General features: G+C 39.3%; 5 protein-coding genes and 1 non-coding gene across 6 annotated transcripts; 3 read left to right on the top strand and 3 right to left on the bottom strand.

The window, feature by feature from the left end:
• Positions 1-179: 179 nt before the first annotated feature.
• Positions 180-3,489, bottom strand: prp1 (U4/U6 x U5 tri-snRNP complex subunit Prp1; the record flags this gene model as incomplete). The annotated part of the gene is made up of 10 exons (XM_064823634.1): positions 180-237; positions 294-425; positions 492-628; positions 685-1,443; positions 1,503-2,354; positions 2,415-2,644; positions 2,694-2,837; positions 2,902-3,132; positions 3,199-3,295; positions 3,370-3,489. The coding sequence occupies 10 exons, from the start codon at positions 3,487-3,489 to the stop codon at positions 180-182; spliced, it is 2,760 nt and encodes a 919-aa protein (XP_064688459.1).
• Positions 3,490-5,038: 1,549 nt separating this feature from the next.
• ATC70_004329 (uncharacterized protein) lies at positions 5,039-9,541 on the bottom strand (the record flags this gene model as incomplete). Its single annotated transcript, XM_064823633.1, has 7 exons — positions 5,039-5,182; positions 5,254-6,107; positions 6,163-7,802; positions 7,859-8,210; positions 8,266-8,413; positions 8,464-9,225; positions 9,287-9,541. The coding sequence occupies 7 exons, from the start codon at positions 9,539-9,541 to the stop codon at positions 5,039-5,041; spliced, it is 4,155 nt and encodes a 1,384-aa protein (XP_064688458.1).
• A 6,759-nt stretch (positions 9,542-16,300) lies between these two features.
• On the top strand, positions 16,301-16,373 carry ATC70_004328. Its single transcript has one exon. It is a non-coding gene; the product is annotated as a tRNA-Arg (tRNA).
• Positions 16,374-18,297: 1,924 nt separating this feature from the next.
• ATC70_004327 (uncharacterized protein) lies at positions 18,298-19,079 on the top strand (the record flags this gene model as incomplete). Its single annotated transcript, XM_064823632.1, has 3 exons — positions 18,298-18,405; positions 18,459-18,593; positions 18,651-19,079. The coding sequence occupies 3 exons, from the start codon at positions 18,298-18,300 to the stop codon at positions 19,077-19,079; spliced, it is 672 nt and encodes a 223-aa protein (XP_064688457.1).
• Positions 19,080-19,330: 251 nt separating this feature from the next.
• Positions 19,331-21,036, top strand: ALG11 (asparagine-linked glycosylation protein; the record flags this gene model as incomplete). Its single annotated transcript, XM_064823631.1, has 4 exons — positions 19,331-19,349; positions 19,403-19,920; positions 19,980-20,881; positions 20,940-21,036. 4 exons carry the CDS (start codon positions 19,331-19,333, stop codon positions 21,034-21,036), a joined length of 1,536 nt encoding a protein of 511 aa, XP_064688456.1.
• An 11-nt stretch (positions 21,037-21,047) lies between these two features.
• On the bottom strand, positions 21,048-21,447 carry ATC70_004325 (uncharacterized protein; the record flags this gene model as incomplete). Its single annotated transcript, XM_064823630.1, has 3 exons — positions 21,048-21,121; positions 21,176-21,268; positions 21,336-21,447. 3 exons carry the CDS (start codon positions 21,445-21,447, stop codon positions 21,048-21,050), a joined length of 279 nt encoding a protein of 92 aa, XP_064688455.1.
• Positions 21,448-21,640: the final 193 nt, after the last annotated feature.

Raw genomic sequence — 21,640 nt, 5'->3', positions numbered from 1 at the left:
ATGTCCATAAAGACTCCTCAACAAACAGCTCAAAATGTAACGGTAGAAATCAATTATTTTAATATATAAGATGATAGTGATACAATCATTTGAAAGCTTGATAAAGATATATATAAGAGTGTTCGTTTCAAGGAATATAGGGTGGTTGGTATGTGGGCATTGTGCTTTTTCAAAACTTTTTAACGGAACCATGATGTTCTCTTTTCACGCTTTTCAGGCAACTTTTCCTCTTGTGAGCTATTATAAGGCATGTGAATATACAAGCCAAAGGTATTAAAATGCAAGAATGTTACCTTTCCACTGCTGCTCCTCCACCTCGTAAAGGTTTAGCAATTCTGTTAAAGTTCAACATGGAATTTCCTTGTGATTTGTGCGTGCGAGCTTGCTCTAATCTACCTCTGACAGCTTGAAGTTGAGATTCGAACCTATACAACAAAAAAAAAAACGTTGTTATCATCTTAGTTTCTGTTCACTTTCTCAGGGCAGCTTACTTGTCATTTTGAGTCAGTAACTTGTTCTGTGCTTCCTGTAACAAGTACTCCAAGTTTTGTATACGCTCATTTCTAGCAGATAATTTACGTTCTGACAAGGCAGATTCCTTCTTGAGATGCGAGTTTTGTTCCACCAGCTGTATACATGGCATAATCAGCAACTTGCTTCAAATAGCATGAGGAGGACATTTACCTGCTTTTGTACATTGGTCAATTGGTCTAAATTTCTCTCTAAAAGGAACATCTTCTTTTGTTGCGCTTTATTGCTGGTCGCCTTTATCATGTTGCTTTGTTGAATACGGACTTCATCTAGTGTCATCTCCAGTTCTACCACTCTTTCACAGCGACCTTGAAGATCACGCATCAGTACCTTCTTCATGGTCTCGAAATCAGCCAATTCCTGTGCCATAGATTTTCGCATTCTCTCCAGTTCACGTTCCTTTTGTTCAGTGGCTTCTTTGGAGCTCGCTGAAAGGCCTGGCTCTTGCTTCATTTGCATGAGTTTGTCATTGACTGCCTGTAGTTCGTTCATGGCGCTTATCAGTCTCTCTTCTTCCTTGGTCTTCTTTTCCATATCAGCCTTCAATGAGTCAATCTCCTTTTGCTGAACCTGGCTCTTCATGATAAACTGGCTTTCCAGTTTCGTCTTGAGCTCTGAAATAGAGTCTGCAATATCGCTAGTTTGTTTAACGTCCATTTCTTCCATTGCAATGGTCTTGTCCAGCAACTCCTCATAGTCTACTTCTAAATTACTGAAGCGCACTTCAAGATCATCACGTTTTTGAGACAACGAGTCTCTCTCTTGCTCCAGATTGGCGATGGTTACTTTGTGTTGCTCGATCATGGCTTTGGTTGTTTGTAGTTCGTGGCGAAGCTTGGTGATGGCTTCGGGTGTAATGTCTTGAATGTCCAGGTCAGCCTCAATGCCTTGCTTCTTTTCCTCAGCATTTTCCTGCCTCACAGTGAGTCTCCAGCGAAAAAAAAAAGATGCGGTGCTCTAGGCCCACTTACCATTGCCTCTTCTGTAGCTTGCAATTGCTCCACGTTCTTTGATTCAGCGGCTTCTAATCTTGCCAAGGTTGCTTTGAGCTCCTCCAACTCAGACATGTACTCCAAATTAGCTTCCTTGAGTGAATCAATGTTGATTTCTCCCTCCTTCTTTTCATATGATTCCTTTTCCAGTTGGACCTGAGCCTCACTCAACTCAGAAGACAGTAATTTGTTGTTGCTACTGAGCTCCTTTTCGTTCTTCTTCAATTCCTCCAGCATTTCTTGAATTTCAGTAACCTGCTTTTCGCGACTTGCTAGTTCGGCTGCCTTTTCAGTGATCTGTTCAAGCAGTTCTTGCTCTCGTTTGATGAATTCTTCTTTTTCGTCATTTCCAAGCACCATGGCGGGAGTAGATGGTCTGCTATCATCATCAACGGATAGCTTGAATGCAGGAGCGGGTGTTTGTGGAGGTGTAATAGGTGCAGTAGTATTGGCAGCAGTAGCAGCAGCAGCAGCGATAGGCTTTGCTTTGGCACCGTCCATGGAAGCCCAGTTATTTTCAGGGACCACTTTACCCAATCGCCACATGCTAATCTCATTCTCGAGAGCAGAAATGTAAGCCTTGTATGAAACAGCATCGCCCTTGACACGCTTTAATAATGCCTTGAGTTCAGCAGGAGACAAATCAGCATTAACTTTCGCCTTGTTCTTGATGGTCTTTGCTCTGGCACCGAAACGTAGTGTGGAGATGGATTCAGCTTCGTTATAGGATGATGGGGAACAGTTGATAATTAATGTGGTACGTGAGTTACCACCCAATGATTCTTGTAAAATACGAGTCAGTTTAGAATCTCTGTAGGGTACATGGCTTGACTATATGATGGCATTCAATGTTACATGTCTCAAAAATCCTATTGTCTGTACCTAGTTTACCTTTCCATCTGTCAACGAGTTGATTACCATGCCCAAAGCAGTTAGTGATTTGTTAATTTTTTTGGCTTCTTCCAATGTTTGGCCTGAAGCGCCAGTCTTTCCCACTTTCTCAGAACCGGCAAGATCGACCAGGTACAGTTTTCCACTTTTCGCAGCACCCGTATCCAAATTCTTTTGTGTAATTGTTGTGAGCACGATTGAATGACTTCTTGAACTCTCAGCGTTCATATCTGTAGCTAGATTAACCACTGTCTTCTCTTTAAAAGCTGGTTTACTCACTTGTGGATGCAACAACACGATTATCACCACCAATTCTCATCACATCGTACACTTCACTTGTATCAGAGACGTAGACTTCCTTGATACCCTTGACATAGACACCTTTGACTTTGTCTTCGTGGATAGGTAAATTATCGTTTTGAGCTATGATGTACATTTCGCATTATTAATCGAAACTCAAATCTTCCATGTGCGTTGCTATACTTACGAACTAACAAATCCTTGACTCTTTCCATGTAAATCTCCATGTAAGCGACCTTGACGGTAAACTCCATATTGATAGGAGCTTGCTGAATGCTGGTAAAGATTTGCTCAATGATACGAGGGATGATACCCTTATTTTCGGGATCGTCAATGCTGGAGCCCATCATGGTGTATGTTTTACCGGAGCCAGTTTGACCATAGGCAAAGACGGTACCGTTATAACCAGCAACCACATCTGTAGATTATGTCAATACTTACATGTCCTGGCTTCATCATCTGATTTACATATAGACACACATACCGTCTACAATAGACTTGATAGAGTACTCAAAGATCTCTTGTTGTCTTGTATTTGATCCAAAGCATTTATCAAATGAGAATGTGTTTGTATCTTTTCCCTATCATGACCATTTGAGTTTCAAAAATGCAAATTTGAGGTACCTGATTTTGGTACAAATGGTTACTACAATACCTTGAGAGAGATACCCGTTCCGTCTTCCGATATTTCAACAATGGGTACACCTCCTTCTCTTATTTCCAACTTGTTTTGGGGTCGAAAACGACATACAACTTTGATATTATTGCCAGACATGGTGTTGATGTTATTTTTTTTTTTTTTGCTAGTTTTTCCGAGCTGCTATATGATGGTGAGAGACTAAATGTTTGTTTCAAAAGTTGAGTTGGTTATTATGGTAACTGTAGCGGCCTGTTTGCTTTTGTTGATGAGATTTTTCGCAAGCAAACGTGCAAGATCTGTTTCAAGAGGCTTATTTGAAAGAGAGAAAGAAAGAGCAAGAGAGCGAAAGAGAGGGAGAAAAAGCCAAAAGAAAAGAAAAACGAAAAAGACTGCAACAGAACATACACACACAACAGGTACACAATCTTTATATCAATAAATTTTGTTAGTCACTATCATTTGAACAACATCATGTAGAACCACAAACGCATTAAGCTTTTTCCCTAGCATCGTCTCCGGTAAGGAAGGTCGCAGCCTTGCTATAGTTGGTGTTGAAGTAGCCAATCTTGTAGCAGAGTTGCGGAAAAGTAGATTGGAGCAGCATATTTGATGATACAGATGGGCCTGTGTTCTAAGAACCGTTGTAGACGAAATCCCGGAAACCTTATGAGAAGCAGCTCTACAAAGCACTGTTGGATTGAGAGTGGAGCGCAATCATTTAGAAAAGCAGAACATGTAGGTCTGTGAGGCCATGTACTCGCTTGTACAGCAAAACATGTATGTTTCCTCTCTGCATGTTCTGCTTTCATTTACCACCATATCGTCTGAATTCCTTGGTGGTGGACCCCATGCCGAGACTAACATTCCCGATCAGCGTGATGGGCTTTGCTTTCTGAGTTGAGGATCCCTCTATAAACCAAAGTACATGTTGGGCTTTGCTGACAATGGACTAATCTTTCGCTCTAATAACGAACTGCCTCTCTCTTGAGCAAATCTTGTTCCTGCCAACTTTGTTGTAGAGTTTAATGCGTCTATCTTGAGCTCTTTTGAGACAAACTGCTGCGCACAAACTCCAGAATGACAGAGTTTTGATTTAGGCGGCAAAGCTTGCCTGGTATTCTTTAGTAAAAACAGCATCTTTCAAAGATAGTTCACGTATTCTTTTGCTCTGTGTAGTTTAGCTCTTGCTTGCCCTTTCCTTGATAGATTCAACCTTGCGCCCGAAATTCAATTGGTGCCGGTGCTTGTCAGTGTTCTTTCCTGATCGAGTCATAAAGGTCTTCATGTCTTCTTGGCTTTCAGTGCGTTCTAGTGTCTTGCTGCATAATTTTTGATACAGGCCAAGAGTGATCCTTCCTGTTTACAGCAATTTCTCTTCTTGCACTGCTGCTTGGTGCACGGTCGATTCCCATAAAAGCATCAACGCTTCTCCTCCTGGTAATTTCCTTTTGCCAGATGGCGAAAGAAAAGGTGCAGAGGCAAAAAAAGAAGCTATAGAGAAAGAAAAGAAGAGCGAGCTACGATTGATTTTTCAGGTTTTCTATTGTTACAGAAATTCAATCAATCATCAGCAAAACAGCCCGTCGATGATTGTACACAGGTAGCCTCAAAGAGATGATTTGGATGTAGCACTCCTTATTACTTCTTTCAATACTCTCACGCAAGGTTAAATATGATAGATGTATTATGTTTGAATAAAGACACTATGTAATCGATTGAAATCGGATGCATTTGCAACTTCGATACAGTGATTTGAGGCGGTGGTAGTGTTCATGGACGGTAATCTGGGGATTTTGATAAGACCAAGTTGCTGTTGTGGCATTCGTTTCTATAAAATGTGCATATGCATCGGTCAGTATTACAGTAAAATAAGCATAAACATGTAAACAAATAAATTACCTTTTCATAACTGATGCTCGGCAATGCATCAGTTGTGATTTGAAGATCATCCACTTTGCTCCTCAGCTGAACACTGCGTTGCTTGAGTGTGTATAGTACAGATTGTTGTGTTTGGTATTGGTAATCAGGTGATTTCTTGATGCTGGACCATTTGGATATATTGGTCGGGGCAGCGAGTTGAACCACACGAGGAGAGGCACTTGCTATTCTCATATCCTTCACCAGCACTCTAGTTTCTCGAGCAATACCTGTGATCAACTCGTTTCTCGGTTGATTTTTACTGACAGCAGGAGATGGCGTCAAATCCAAAGATCTACAGAAATCTGCGCTCTTCAATTGAGCATTTTCAGCTCTGAGATAACGAATCGAAGCCTTGAGCGTCTCCATGTGTCCCGCCATTTCATAATAACCACCTGCCATCTCTTGCATGTGCTCAGAGTCCTCTCCCTCTGCCAGATCAAAGTTGGCCTTGCGCAAGATGGATTGTCTCTTCTCTTCCCGTTTGTTGGCTTCCTTCTTGAGCTGGTTATTCTCCAACTCTAGTTGATCGTACTCATTTTGAAGATTCTCCATGGCTTCTGCATACATCTGTTCCTGATTCATGGATTTCTCTAAATCGTCCTCTAACGACTTGATTTGTTCCATCTCCTTCTTTGCTACCTCCATGCGCTTCTCGAGTAAGCTAATCTTGACCTCCGATTCTTGTAATGTCTGATCCTTCATGCGAACATCCTTGATGAGTTTGATGATCTCATCATTATGCTGCTGCAGCTTGTGCTCTAATTCATGGTTGACTACGACCTCAGCCTTGATGTCTGAGGCACGCTGTATCCAGGGAGCGACATTTGTGGTAACTAGAACAAGAGTAAATTAGTTATTGGTCCTGCTCTCAACCTATAAAAGACTTACTCTTATCCAGCTTGTCATCACGCTCAATTTGGGCAAAGGTGGTTTCCAGCTCGTTTGTAAGTGTCTTGACATTTCGTAATGCATTCTCCCACATGGAGCTTTCAACCATCTCAAATATCTCATCCCCCTTCTCACGCAACAACTTCTGAATATGCGATAACTCAATCTCTTCATGGCTGCCTCTCTTGGTGTCGATATAGGATGTAATGTCCTTGTAGGAATCAAAGCAGAATTTGCATAGTTTTGTGCTGATGGCATACAGCATTCTAAATCTATGCAGATACTCTGATTTCAAGGTCATTGCTTCCTCAAACATATCTTCTAGCTGGCGCATCAACTTCTTGGCTATAATCTTGCTGTTCTTGGCTTGAGCAATAAGGCGTCCAAGAGGCTCGTTGTAGTCTTGATCCATCTGTTCCACGCCTTCCGCAATCCTCATACCTTCCATTCTTGCTGAGTTGTCCAGCGACTGTTTAGCGTAAGTCAAGATGACAATCATGCGGTCTGCGTTCAGATCCAAAGCCTTGGTAAGGCCAAAGAACTGATCAGCATTGCTTTTCTCTTGCTGCTGCAAATGGTTTTCAGCCAAATGTTCCACCTGAGCAATGACACGCTGCAATTCAGTCAAGCAGTGCACCTCATTCACCTGGTCTGTTCTAAACAGCTCTACAATACCATTCATTCTTCTTTCAACGCCAATCAAGTCGTGATACACCTTGCCCATTTTAGAGAAAGTTGACACATCGCAGTTCTTGATGTAAGTTTGGAATCGTGTAGCTAAAGAGCTCAGCCAGCCTGCTCTTTGCTTCATTTCACAGATGGTAACTAGGTTCTCGGTAACGTTGTCCATAATCTTTTCGCTGATGGGGTAATTTTGGTCCAGATGCTTGACAATAAGACCTGCCTTAAACTCCATGCGCTTGAACAACAGCAAACAAGAGATAGGGTCATTTTCAGTCTTGAAGAAGGACTCTGGTAAATAGGGTTGAATCATATTCAGTCGTTCGTTGGCTTGAGACGCCTCCAACTTTCTCAGTTCAATATCAATGGCCTTGGCTTGTGCCTTCATCACAGTCGTTTGCAATTGGAAGTTGAGGGACATCATGGCTTGTGATTGACTGCTCAATGCCTTCTTTTCTGATTGCTCTGTTTGCTCTTTGCTCTTGAGCTCTTCCAAATCGTTTTGTAATAGCACCACGAGCTCTCTGAATTGTTGTATAGTGGCTTCATAGTCAGCAGTTGTTTCTTCGTTGGCTCTCAGACGCTCCAACTGTTCTCTTAGTAGCATATCACGATGATCAATCTCTGCTTGCAATTGCTTCTCAGTTTCCATATGATTTTCCTCTAGCTCGTCAGCCAATTCCTTTAATGCCTCCAGATCGTCTACGGTAGCACTAAGTTCGTCCATCTTTTCTGTCAAGTTCAAGTTCTTTTCCGTGAGTTGATCTACAAGATCTTCTGCTCCTAGAGCATCATCGAGTTGCATCTTGAGGTCTTCCACGAGCGCTTCGGCATCACTTAATTTCTCCATAGTTTTCTCATATTGTAGTCTTATTTCTTCTAATTCATAGTTTTCTTGTTCGAGGGTCTTGATCTTGATATTGAGTTCATTTTCATGCTCGGCGGTGGCATCCCGGAATCTGTTAAAGCGATGAGTTTTTACTCTAATGCGAAGGTGTACTGGCCTATATCCTACCTTAGCAAAGCTTCCTTTAATCGTTCGTTATGTCTTTCAAGCTGAATTACTTCCAAAGGCGTTCTCTCTTCATTTTCAGTGGACAGTATCTCTGGTGGTTTGTTTAGGATATCCGCTTCTTTCTTTAGAATGTCGAGATCTACGCTGATTTCTTCCATTCTGTCTTTCAGCATGTTGGTCTCTTGTTGTAGATTTTCTGCTCTCTCCTCTGCCACTTCCTTGTCAAGAGTCAGCATCTCCATGGATTCAAGCAAATCATTGTATTTGCTTTCAAAAGACTCTTTGTCTGCTATTGTCTCCTTAAGTTCACGCTTGGTATCTCGCACATCCTTTTGCAGTTCTGCAATTTTATCTAAAGGGACACTATGTAAGTGTCCATTTTTTATATCCAAATCCGGTGTACATACCTTGCAGCTTGTTTCGAAGTGTCAGAAATTGCTCTGCTTCCTCCTTCACCTTTTCATGCTCTCGAAATCGCTCTCTATCTTCATGCCGCTTGGTTTCCAAGATTTTTAATTTAAAGCGAAGCTCTTCATAGTCCTTCAGGGGAACAGTCTAAGCATGCATTAATGAGGGTACACAACAATTAATTGTCTTGTATATACCTGATCTGATTTACTAATAGGTCTTGAAGAGGCTAAGGATCCATACACAGGCTCTTGCTGCTGAATGTGGTGCTGTTGCTGTATCTGTTCAATGATCCTCTGATCTGCTGCTTCTTCGTTGTCTTCTTCCTCGTCTGCTTCCTCCTCCTCATCATCATCATCGACTTGTTCCTTTTCAAGAGAAACTGGGCTTGATACAATTGCCGAATTTGCAGTGGTATTTTCTTGACATAAGTTATCAAATTCTGCTTGCTCTAACTCCAATCGCCTAATCTCTTCATCCTGCTCATCATCCAACATGGTATCTGGTGTTGTGGGTGCTGTGATGGGCGTTCTTGTCTTCAATATGGATACAGGTGATGAAGTCTGTGTATTGGATCTAGCTCTCTTGATGGGAGCAGTGCCATTCGTGGATTGTTTGGGAGGTACAACCGATCTTCTATTCGGGACAGCTGTGCTTTTACTGCTAGGAATCGTACCAGTACGACTTGCTGTTGTAGTGTTTTGTAAAAGCGAGGTGGGTCTCTTCTTCGTTTGTGGTAATGCATCTGCCACAATAGATTTTCTTCTTTGAGTAGGTGATGGCGAGGCTGATGGAGTCAAGGTAGATTTTCTTCTATCTGCAATATTTGCTGTATTGATAGACGAAGGTATAATAGATTTTCTTCTGGGTTGTGAAGCTGTATCAGGTGCAATTGACTTCCTTCTCTCAGTAGGTGGGGCTACTATGGATTTCCTTCTCGTTGTCGATGGTGCTGAAGGCTGAAAATAGAATAAAAAGGTCAGCTTCTTGATTTAAATTAAGATGAACACAGCAGCATGCCTCGTTTATCGCCTTGACATTCGCAGGTCTTGTGAATACACCATGGCTATTCTTACAATCAAAGTACCGTTTGCCTTGAACTACGCCGCTGTTTTTACCGAGTGGTTCATCTAGTTCGACACCAACCCATTTGCCTGTTTGAAAGCTAGTTGTTCCAACATATCGAATGGTACCTGAAAGTTCATTATTGACTAGCACCCGAGCGCCTACACTGAGGTCATCTCGAATAACGGACGTTCGCTTTATACTGGTCATTATTCTCGGTTATTTTCCCGAAAAATTTGTATTTTTGAGAGGTGAAAACCCTTCTTCTTTTGTGAATAACTTTTAAAAGAAAGGGAAAAAAGGTTTTGCAGAGTAGAAGAGCAAAAAAAGAAAGAAAGATAGTTTGATTGCTACATTGTTCGGGTCTCGTCTTTTATATTGGCGGTTTAATATTTTAAATTAAATGTTTCTAATTGGATATTTGGCAGATGGCATCTTTAGGAAATAGGATAAACCTTTGCTTACTTTTGCTTGCAAAATAAACATTAAGAAAAGAGGAGAGTGTTTGTGCCTGGTTGTCTGGCCATAAGTTCTACATGTAAAATTCGTATCTTTGACGTTTGGTTGTGCATTTGGACGAGTAGATGCCTTCATAATAACACAATACATGTATCCAAGGCATCAAACAGCGCCACCATAATGCATCAACATTTGGCAAGGACATTAAGCAGTTCTCAACCGCATTTAAACATTTAGTATCCTTCATGAAGATTTCAATTAACAGCTCGAGGTAGTTGCAATTGAAGCTTCCATCCGTGATGATTATATTCTTTCAAGCAGTGATGATTATATCGCTTTCCCACACCCTTTCGACAACATACCCTCAACCTCTTTTGTTCAGACCAACGAAATTTTTTACACAATGCCATAAGAGAAGCTATTTGCAACGAAACCAGGCTTAATGTTTTATCTAAAAAAAGCAAAGTACAATAGAATTAGTTGTTGGAAATTAATTGAAGATTCTACAGTCGAGTGAGAAAGAAGAAACGAATACAAATCATTCAACATACGTTTTGATACAAAGTAATCGGTGGTACCATCACTGCAGACACATTTTGTAAGCTTCTAAGTCAAAGTATTAATCAGCGCAAAATCATTGAGCATGAAATTAGCCATGACGTACCTGAACGAGCCTTCATCCTCATTGCCTAATCAACGGAAACTTGGCATTTGAAGGCATGATAATCCTTTTTGTGAGGTCGTACCTACCTCCAGAATCCCGTACAACTAGAGCACTTGAGTGCGATAGCCAGATTCAAATGCACTGTGATTGACTTGATCTTATTATGACAACTGAAGCATCAAACAGGGCGACCATCGCAAGTACAGTTGAACACACTGCAGCCAAGGTAGAGAGCATTTCTTCCACATGCTTTGCGATATACAGATAAATCTTTACTCGTGTGTTTTTCATAATCCCTTATTAACATTGATTTGATCGGTTGCTATTGAACTCAAATAGTCTGAACTCTCATGAGCGGTAGTAAATGTAGAATCAAAATTTCCAGTGGGATAGCCCTGAAATCACAAGTCTAATAACAGGTCGAAATCTAATCCAGTATTGACAGTACAGCGTCTCTCATTGGCCCAAACACCATATTTTAAATCTCGATAACAATTTGGGCTCCACTTTCTAGCCCAGATTTTTGTCCTCTAAACGATGGCGCAATTGAAATCTGCGTAGGTAGCATGGTTGTTGAGAAAAGGGAGATTTTAGAAAATAGTTCATTTTGAATAGATGCTGGCTAGTAAAACTTTTTAAATTACTATATGAATGTGGGATGTATGTGTAGTGAAAGTTGTAGAGGGTACTTTGACTGAGTAGGGCATGTTTAAAGTGGGGCTATTGAGGGTAATATGGATGAGTAATGACGGAAAATGTTCCAAATGACCGATTTTCAAAGGGCCATACCGCTAGATTTTACTAAGTGAACGAGAGCTTCAAACTTAATAGCTTCTGTTTCTTTTTCAATTCTCTATACGATGGTATGGTTATTATAGATAAACAAAAAAAATTGATTATCCCCTGTTTGTAGCTCATAAAATATATGATTTTGAGCAAATTTATGAAAGGAACGTACACCTGGTACTTAAAACCCTCATATTATGATGGATACACCATAGCTGACATCTTACATACTTAGTATTGACACGATAAAGAAAATATATAGCTATTTCCTGCTACGGAAGGTTAGTCTTGAGTCATGTCGATTACTGAAAGTCTTGTTCATATTGATAGGTTTGAGAAGGTAATCATGGTCAAGTTGATGGACGAAACTTGTTGACAGCTCGCAATTTGGATTCACCTCCTCACCCTACAATAGAAGCATGCACTTTCAGTACACTACAATCCAAGACTAGCCACAATTCAACATTCCTCTTATTTTATTTCACCACTCTCCTAAACATCCCATCCCTCTAAAAGATATTTACAACCACAAACAATACATATCAGTGCCAATCTAAACATATTCTACCCTTTCCAGCATTTTGAATATAATATAAATAGCCCATAACAAGACACTTGAAATAAACAGCTTATCCTTTCTTCTTATTTTTACCTTGTTGATATCAGTTACATCTGAATTGATCTATTGTCATATCTGTGTTACTGTGGTTGTAAGTGCGATAATGATGATTGTAGAGAGAATCAAGTGGATAACATTTATTAATATGGCTGCAGTGAAATCAGGTTTAAATAGATTTCACAAAAAAAATACAGCAATAGTAAAATACAATAGAAATCAACTGTATTTTATTTGTGTATAAAATGAACTGAAGATCCTGGAATTGAGTAAAAAAAAAGAAGAGTATTTATACATTTACAACTAGCTTGTAGGATTAGTGATGATAGAGAGCAATAGGTTCTGCTATTGCGATATCTGGCAAATGTTGTTGATGTTTGATTTAAAGTGGTAATCAATGCAAGAACACTGGCCATAAGGGTCGATTTGAGTAACCTTGATGGGCTTGGGTGAGCTATCGTCATAGCATGATTTGATGTAATAACCTTGATGGTTTAAAGTGTGATGTTTGTTATTGAAGTATGGAATCCTTTATCTGGGATATTGTGCAACTATGGCAGCAGGGCATAGTTGTCATATTTGAATATGCTTGTTATTGATTTGATTCTATTTGGATAAAGATACCATCACTTATTACGACCATGATGGGTGTGATTGAATACACTGTGATCAGGAGTGATTCATTCACACGATGTGCGATATAAGCATGCATCTTTACTTTAGTATTTTTAAATAGTTTTTTTGATGTACATTTGAGCGCTTTCATTAATAGATCCAAATAGCATGAATTTGAATGAGTGCTATTTGATGAACTTTGGTTTTCAATTAAGTTGCGTTTGGGTGGCTATTTCATTACAGCTTGTCCATGTTGTTGCACAACACAGACATTTCTGACGCGCAACTGTTGTGCAACGGAAGTTAGGTTAAACAATTGCATCTAATCATATTTTTAAATAAAGAAGAGCTTAAATTATATCTATTTAGATGCCCTTTTATTACAAACACAAAACCTGTTATAAATGACAGATCAATAAGAAATCAACTAGTTGCAGACCTTCGTTACTTCAACTTCTTAGCCAATCAGATTGCTTGAAAACTCCGCTGACCTAAAAAAAATTTGCGAGGGTTTCCCCCTGTTTTGATGTGAGGCAAAATTTTAAGCTCCGCTATATATAGCAATATAGCCGCTGCTATCATCAAATTTCCCCCAGGTGCTAGAGCATGCCTTACTTACACCACCTAGCTTTAGATTCAGGCGTTGAGACTCTCAATCATCACTAAAGTAAGTAGTGATAACCAAGTGGAGGCGGCCTATCTACCTCCTAGCCTCGGATAATGTCTTGTTGAGCTTCAGGGATAGGCACATCCACACAACGTAAAAAAAGGTATGCTTCAAAGAAACATAATAATAATAAAAGAAAAGAATATAATACTATACGAGTATAGCAGTATGTAGGCAAAAAGAGACACTCACATGAAGTGAGTCAAAGAAAAGCATAACAAACGCAACATCAAAGATGTTCAAAACAGCTTGTTGTTGCAATAAAATTGCATACATGAGCAACGTGCATGGTAGTAATAATCGGATGTAAAGCAACATGGCACAAACACGCACAACTGCAAAAGCAACAGTGGTATTATAAGTTTGCAATACAGCATAATGACTAATGTTGTTTCATGTAAAGCTACAGAGGAAATACTACCAACAAAAGAAAAAAAAGAAGAAGAAGAAGAAAGCGCAACAAGGCAAACATCATGAATGCGTTATCACGAAAAAGGAAGCAATCATATAAACGTTCAAAGAAGTTTTATATCATTGCGACCAGAAGAAAGAAGATACTTACCACTTACCACAGCCACAGATAGACCAGAGACAAACCAGAGAACAAGCATGCACCAAAGATAGCAGACCAGGAAAGACCAGATTAGCAACAGCAGCAACACCAGCACCATAAAGAAACCAAAGAACGAACGATACCAGCAGAGACCAGACCAAGACCAAAGAAGCAGCCACCAGACATGATAAACAAAAGAAGCAGGCAGCAGAGATGGCCGAGAAGTAATGGCAGCAGCGATCACTCAAACAAGCAAAAAATTATTAAAACCTAATAAACAAACTCAATCAGTGTTAATTCTACGCCTTCCAATGCTCGTTTTCGAATTTCACCTAATATATTCCATTTCAAAGAAGCAGTATCAAGTTCTTCCAACAGTACAAGATAGAGTTATCGAAAGCTAGAGTGTTATGATCAATTAAACGGTTTCCAAAACCACCATGGTTTGATGCTAAACGCGTTTTGCAAAAAGGGGAAAAAAAACGGGGATATGAAAAAATGAGAGAGCACGCTATAACCGACGTCACCGCATGTAGATTTAGTCTCAGTATTGTACCGTAGCAGCGGTAAATGCGGCAATTTAATTTGAATTTGTGCAGTGGTATTTTCGTGTTCAAACTTGACTGGATTTCACATCCTTCAAACGTTTTTGCCAAATTTGACTATGAGAACTGTCGTAGTTGAACCCAACTTTCTAAGACATCTTTAGAGGACTAAAGAATCCGCATCGAATGGTGCTGATTCCATATAGGTTTTAGACTGAAAATAACGAGCAATTCGCAAAAATAGGAAAATTGGTTTTCTGTGAATATGTCAAGATTTCGCATATACAAGTTTTATAGAAAGAGTTTTCAATGTTGCATTTTATCTTTGCAATCAATTTGATCTAATATGTATTATAGGAAAAGTCTTCTTTTTTTGGGCGAAAAACACAATTGTTTGATTCTTTAGAATTTTCCCTTGCTAATACTCATGAAAACATGAAGATTTTCATGAATTTGCAATGACCAAAAAAAAAAGATAAAGAATCAGGAAGTAAAGCGTGGCCAAGAAAAGGCGTGTGGTGCCATTCCAAACGCTCAAAACGCTTTGTGGCATGAATTTGTTAAGCACAAAGAATAAAAGAATTATTATTTGCAGCTTATAAAAAATGTTCGATATTATAAAAACAAGAAAAGACTTATTTGAATAAGATCAGACACAAAATCTAAAGATTTATTGATGAAGACAAGAGTTATTCTATGTATACTAAGTTCTGAATGCCAAAGTAGCAATTTATCTTGTACAATGCCTATCACATCTGGTGAACCTCAGTATTTAGATAGCTGAGATGCACTTCAATTATCATAGCTTGTGCAGTGAAATCAGGTTTGAATAGATTTCACAAAAAAAATACAGCAATAGTAAAATACAATAGAAATCAACTGTATTTTATTTGTGTATAAAATGAACTGAAGATCCTGGAATTGAGTGAAGAAAAAAGAAGAGTATTTATACATTTGCAACTAGCTTGTAGGATTAGTGATGATAGAGAGCAATAGGTTCTGCTATTGCGATATCTGGCAAATGTTGTTGATGTTTGATTTAAAGTGGTAATCAATGCAAGAACACTGGCCATAAGGGTCGATTTGAGTAACCTTGATGGGCTTGGGTGAGCTATCGTCATAGCATGATTTGATGTAATAACCTTGATGGTTTAAAGTGTGATGTTTGTTATTGAAGTATGGAATCCTTTATCTGGGATATTGTGCAACTATGGCAGCAGGGCATAGTTGTCATATTTGAATATGCTTGTTATTGATTTGATTCTATTTGGATAAAGATACCATCACTTATTACGACCATGATGGGTGTGATTGAATACACTGTGATCAGGAGTGATTCATTCACACGATGTGCGATATAAGCATGCATCTTTACTTTAGTATTTTTAAATAGTTTTTTTGATGTACATTTGAGCGCTTTCATTAATAGATCCAAATAGCATGAATTTGAATGAGTGCTATTTGATGAACTTTGGTTTTCAATTAAGTTGCGTTTGGGTGGCTATTTCATTACAGATAGGTAACTCTTAGATTTATGCAAAAAATACTGCTACAGACAATTTGGTACAGATCTGATACATGCAAACTCTCAGAATATTTGAAAAACAGGCTATTCTTAATAGTTGTCGTTGTAGGGTATTATCTTTCAAATGTGAAACAACCATTTTTTGATGCGTATTTATATTCTTCAAACGTTTTACAGACTGGCAATAATAGCTAATATGCATATTATTCCGTACAAACATTAAGATTATGAATTTTGGTATGACCTCATATAAAATAAATAGGCAATAAGGAAGAAACTTGTATATACGTTTGTTTTTTTTCCGAAATTTCACTTAGGAGTTCAGTAGGAAGAAAGCATAACACCTCGGATAGACCCAACACAAAACTTCAAAATATCTTCTTATACTAAAAGACGCATTTCTAGTAGTAATAGACGTAGTTCGATCAGTTATAGAAGCTCGAAATATTCTCAAATCGAGATAAATCTGTTGTAGAATTTTGTTCAACAGTTTTGGTCTTATCTATATTTATATAGCTTTTTTTTAATTTGAACAAGCGGGTGACGTAGCGTAATGGATAACGCATCAGACTTCGAATCTGAAGGTTGTGGGTTCGAGTCCCATCGTCATCGCTTTAGCGATTTTATTTTTCAATTTTAGCTATTGTAGTGTGTATAGATATTGTTTTTGAGTAGCCTTAGACAAATGTATACAAAAAAATAGAATTGAGATCTTATTATTCTGCAAGTTGTTTTGATATTTATACTAAATTAAAAGATTACACACAAAGTCTGTCTGTACTTGACAAAAGATTGTTGTTTTATGCCATTCTATAAAACTTTATCTACAACATATTAAATACGGTCCAATTGAGTAAACCAAAATAAGATCTGCTTGATGTTCGATTTATTCAGTAATTTCGTGTTTTCTCCTGTACAAGATGCGATCAAATATTATTATGTGAAATATCCGCTGTACTTGACTGCCGCGAATATCTTCGTAAGGCAATTTTCAATTGCTCTATCCGATGAAATCTAAGGAGATACATAGTTCTCCAAAATATTGCTGTTAACGTAAGCCTATATAGGTCAAACGATTGATTGCCTGCTTCATTATTCGCCATTGAGTACTACTACACATAAAACGATGATATATACTCATCAACTTGGGGCCTACATTCAACCAAACGCAAACTCTAGGTTATATCATTCGGGAGCTTTCAATTATTTTCTCGAAATTGTTTCAGAAGCGTTAAATCTGATCATTTATAAATACAACTTGCCAAACTACTTGACCTGCAAAAAGTTTCCAGCTTTGAGCTTTAGTCAATTTTGCAAGGCAGCCTAAAACGAGGCACACTCTCTTTATTTGAAGATAATGGTGCAGTCGAACATAGGTTTGATAGTATACACATCCCAGAGGCTACTGTTTTTGAAAAGATATGAGTGCAGACATGAAATTCAATCGCTGGAATAGCCAAAGTATATTCATATGATTTTTAAGACTCTCTCTCAACAGTAACATCTTTCTTTTTTCACCAAGAATTCTTAAGTAGATATTCAATTAGCACTAAATGTCATTAGACGGAAAATTATCAAAGCAAGATCATTAGTTTTTGTGCATGTTTTCCTAGAAAGAGTTCAACAAACGAACATAGAGCTGAGGAACTCTCGGACAATTCAAATCAATTGATACTCCCATCCGTATCATTGCACCTACCAATCTAAATCATGGATCGCGTAATGGCGCAAATTGTAATTGCTAAAGGACTTGAGCGCACACCTAAGTTATTACTGCGCTTGCGTTATATAATCGACCATAATCTCTTTTTATATCTGATAAAATACATGAATGTTTCAATCTTTCATCATGTTACAACACTACATCTAAACTGAAGATGTAATGCATAGAATAATCGAAAAATCTGATAAGAGGCAATGTCTAGGATACCACACATACTAACCTTGAAAAGGACTAAGTTTACATTACGAATGGAAATGTCCACAATTCCTGAAGATCCATCATTTTTAACGTTCAGACAACATCAGACAGCGATTATTTTATGAGTAGAGAGTTGCAGATTCATCAATCTCCTCTAATAAGCTGCAATATCGAGTCAGTCCCTTGTATATTGTATCAGCTGCATTGTAAAGCACCAAGATGAATTTAGAGTGCCCATCCATGATACAAACAGAAGAGCATTTTGTGATACTGATTGCAATGACGATGGTATGTGAGAATCAAAATGGCGTGGTCTTCTCAAGTTATCAGATCTTTTTTTCGTTTTGCAGTTGCACAAATGTTAATCTCAGAACTGATTCATCTTATCATTGTACGGCTCAGTTGGATAATCTAGAATTTCAATCCGTTTCTTGTGGACGTTATTATGTTCTCGAGAATCTATTTTATGCTTTAGAATCAACCTCCAATGCCTCCCCAGCAAACCAGTGGAGGGTATTTACGGAACCAAAACGATGTCTAAAAGTATAAATACCAAGTACAGATTTGCAATTGAATGGCTTGTTCATTGTACATAACATACAAATCCACCTTATAATGGTCGCTATCTCTGGAACATCTTGGTTTACACTTGCCTCTGTTGCCACAGTTCTTTTCGCCACTGTTACGAATGCTCATTTGTCCATGACAGTTTCAAAAGCTGTTGTAAGGAAACAGGAATAGATACAGTGTGCTTTATTAACAACTCTCTCTTTCAGGACAACACTTACTTGACTACTGCTGTCAGAGTTCCTCATGGTTGTCAAAGTGCTAACGGCTCTCCTACTCGAGCAATCACTGTTACCCTTCCTGCTGGCGTGATGAGGGCCCAGTTCGAGAATATTGCTGGTTGGGTAATGTATTCATTTTATCTGTTTATGGTATTATTCACTGACATCAATGCACAATAGAACATCACCACTGAATCTGAAGCAGTTGATCCTCCTGTTACGATGGGCTCGTCTCAAATCACTTCCAGAGTCAAGACTGTTCGCTGGGAAGGTGGACCACTTCCTCAAGGCCAATATAAAGACTTTGGTATGCGTATCTTTTTACCAGCTGCTAAAGATGACAGTAAATCCGAGCTGATCTTCTTCCCTGTCCTTCAAGAGTGTGAAACTGGAAGAGACCTCTGGAACCAAATCCCTGATACTGAGGGCTATAACCATGAATTGCAAAGAGATGCACCTCACATTGAAATCAACACTCATCCCGATGATACTCCTTGGACTGAAAACAGATTGGTCAAGGGACAAACATCTACTGCAAGTGTCAATGTTGTGAATAGTGGCTCTGCTAGTTTATTAGCCGCTGCTGTTGCTGCTCACTATCTTATTTGATCTTTTAAATGCTAAATTTTGACTAATTACATTACTTTTCTACCTGAATCTATATATAAATAAATCAACCCTCGTCCTTCAATCAACCAGATCACTTGATAATGCCTCTGTCTCGATACTTTCATTGAGCATGGAGCCATTGATGCTCCTCGGTGACTCGCAACATGCATTTCACTTTCAATAATTTAAGTCAACTTTTGAAATTTCTTGATGCTACCACCTGTCTTTCACTCTATAACAACAAAAAAAGAATGAGCGACCTTTATTCCGGTATGTACATGCTACTGAATTAGCCTTCATTGGAACATAACAATTTCCATCAGATAATGATCCCGAGTACCGAGCAACTCGAGTCAAATCTGGCATCCCTCCGCCATCAATACGCGATCGTCCTAGAAATCATCGTCAGGGAGGCGATTTATCCAGATTCAATCCTGCGATGCAGCGCAATCAACAACAACAGCAAAGATACTCGCCCTATGGTCAGCAAGGCCGTGATGACAGAAGGCATCACCAAGAGTATGACAACCAAAGATACTCACATCACCAACAGCAGCAACGATATCCTGACCAGCGTTACTCTGAACAACAGCAACAGAGACAACCCTATCCAGATCATCATCAGCAACAGCAGCAACAGCGCCCACCAGCACCGGCAGCACCGGCAGCACCCAAACCCAAGCCATTAGAGTTACGCACAAGTACCGACTTTTTAAAGTGTGAAAAACGGCTCTCGTTACAAGACCTTGTAGATACCATTCAGCCCACAGCATGTACACCAGAAACAGACTATGACTTTTTGAGCTCTAAAGCATTGGTTGAAAAAGTAAACCAATTGAGGGTATGTAAGCTCAGAAACGGGGTATATTGACAACACAGATTTGACATGTACATCATTAGGAGAATATTCGTCATGTGCCTTACGAACAACGATCAGAAGCAAGATCCAAGAGCAATCCGTTTGAAAGAATCGGAAATGCCATCTTTATGAACAGGGCAGCAACCAAATTAGCTGCCTTGGATGCGACATTTGGACTGGCTACAACACACAGCCAAGAGTTTACATTTGCAGACATCTGTGGAGGACCAGGCGGATTTTCAGAGTATCTATTATGGCGAGTGCACAGTTGGGGAGAATCTGCCCATGGATTCGGCATCACTCTAAAAGGAAGCGAAGAAGTGAATTGGCATACAGAGAAATTCCGGCCTGACATCCCTCGTCATAGTTTGACAGAAATCAACGGAGCTGATGGAACAGGCGATTTGTACAAGATAGACAACATCAAGCAGTTTGAGGCCGCCGTCTTGAAGGAAACAAGAGATCAGGGCGTGGATTTGGCTGTAGCTGATGGCGGATTTGATTTCACAGGACATGAAGCATATCAGGAGTTATCGGCTCAGCGTCTGTTGTTGTGCGAGGTTGTTACTATGCTTACGTGTCTAAAGCAAGGTGGACATTTTGTATGCAAATTCTTTGACATTTTGAACGAAAGCACTGCTGGGCTAGTTTGGTTGCTGTATCAGCTATTTGATGAAATCTGCATTACGAAGCCACTGAGCAGTCGACCAGCTAATGCAGAGAGATACATTGTGTGCAAAGGACTCGTGCATGAAAAACCTACGCAACTTGTTCAGCAGCTGATGAAGGCCATTGACACAAACACAGCCGCCATCAGTATTGTCACTCGTCCATTCTTGGAAAAGGATGAAGATTTTATTGATTATGTCAAGATGCGCAACATTCGATTTGCCATGAAGCAGACAGAAGCGTTAGAGCAGATGGACCAGTTCATCAAGAATCCGTAAGTTGTTGTGAAATGTGTTTGTGTTCTGAACGTGTTACTCATGTCGTCTTAATAGCCAACTTGCACCGTTGTACGACCAAGAGCAAGTAAAGAGACATTGTTTGAATGAATGGAGATTGCCCTTGCAAGACTCTCAGCAGCACTATTTCTAAAATAAAAAATCTCATTTCTTTTGCTGATGTTGATAATACAAGGAGCCTCCCACCATGGCTATCACCGTGAAACCCTGAGCAGCAACTACCGCGTATTACTCAATATCACATCCAATCTATACATGGATGACATCCATACCTCTGAGACGAAACATGTTATTTGCATAGGCTCTATTGCCAGTCTTGATGCCTACAGTGGCAGCGACCAGAGCAAAGCAAGTTAAAGCGACGCCTACAGTGGAGATGGTGGCATGAATATCACGGTCATTAGGTTTCAGATTGGCGTTCATCATGAATACCTGCTGGCACAAATGGTTCCTCCTTGGACTTTCTCTTGATCCTCTCCATGGGAGATTCACCGTTCAATTTGTATCGTATCTGTTCCATTTCCTCTGGCGTGTACTCTTTCATTATTTTCCTGTGTGTGAATGTGTGAAAGAGGCTAAATTCCAAATAGTTTTAGTAGGTTGCAATATAATCAAGTCTAAAATGGGAGAGCTTCTCTCTCGCTCTCTCTCTCTCTCGTGTTGTACCCCCCATTAAATGAGGTAATATTTGTCCTTGTAGAGTTTCACACGAAATTAAAACGATGGTGGGCGCTTAT

Source organism: Mucor velutinosus, assembly GCF_035048745.1.
Source record: "Mucor velutinosus strain NIH1002 chromosome Unknown tig00001540, whole genome shotgun sequence".
NCBI lineage: Eukaryota > Fungi > Mucoromycota > Mucoromycetes > Mucorales > Mucoraceae > Mucor > Mucor velutinosus.
This window is presented reverse-complemented; position numbering and strand designations above follow the sequence as displayed.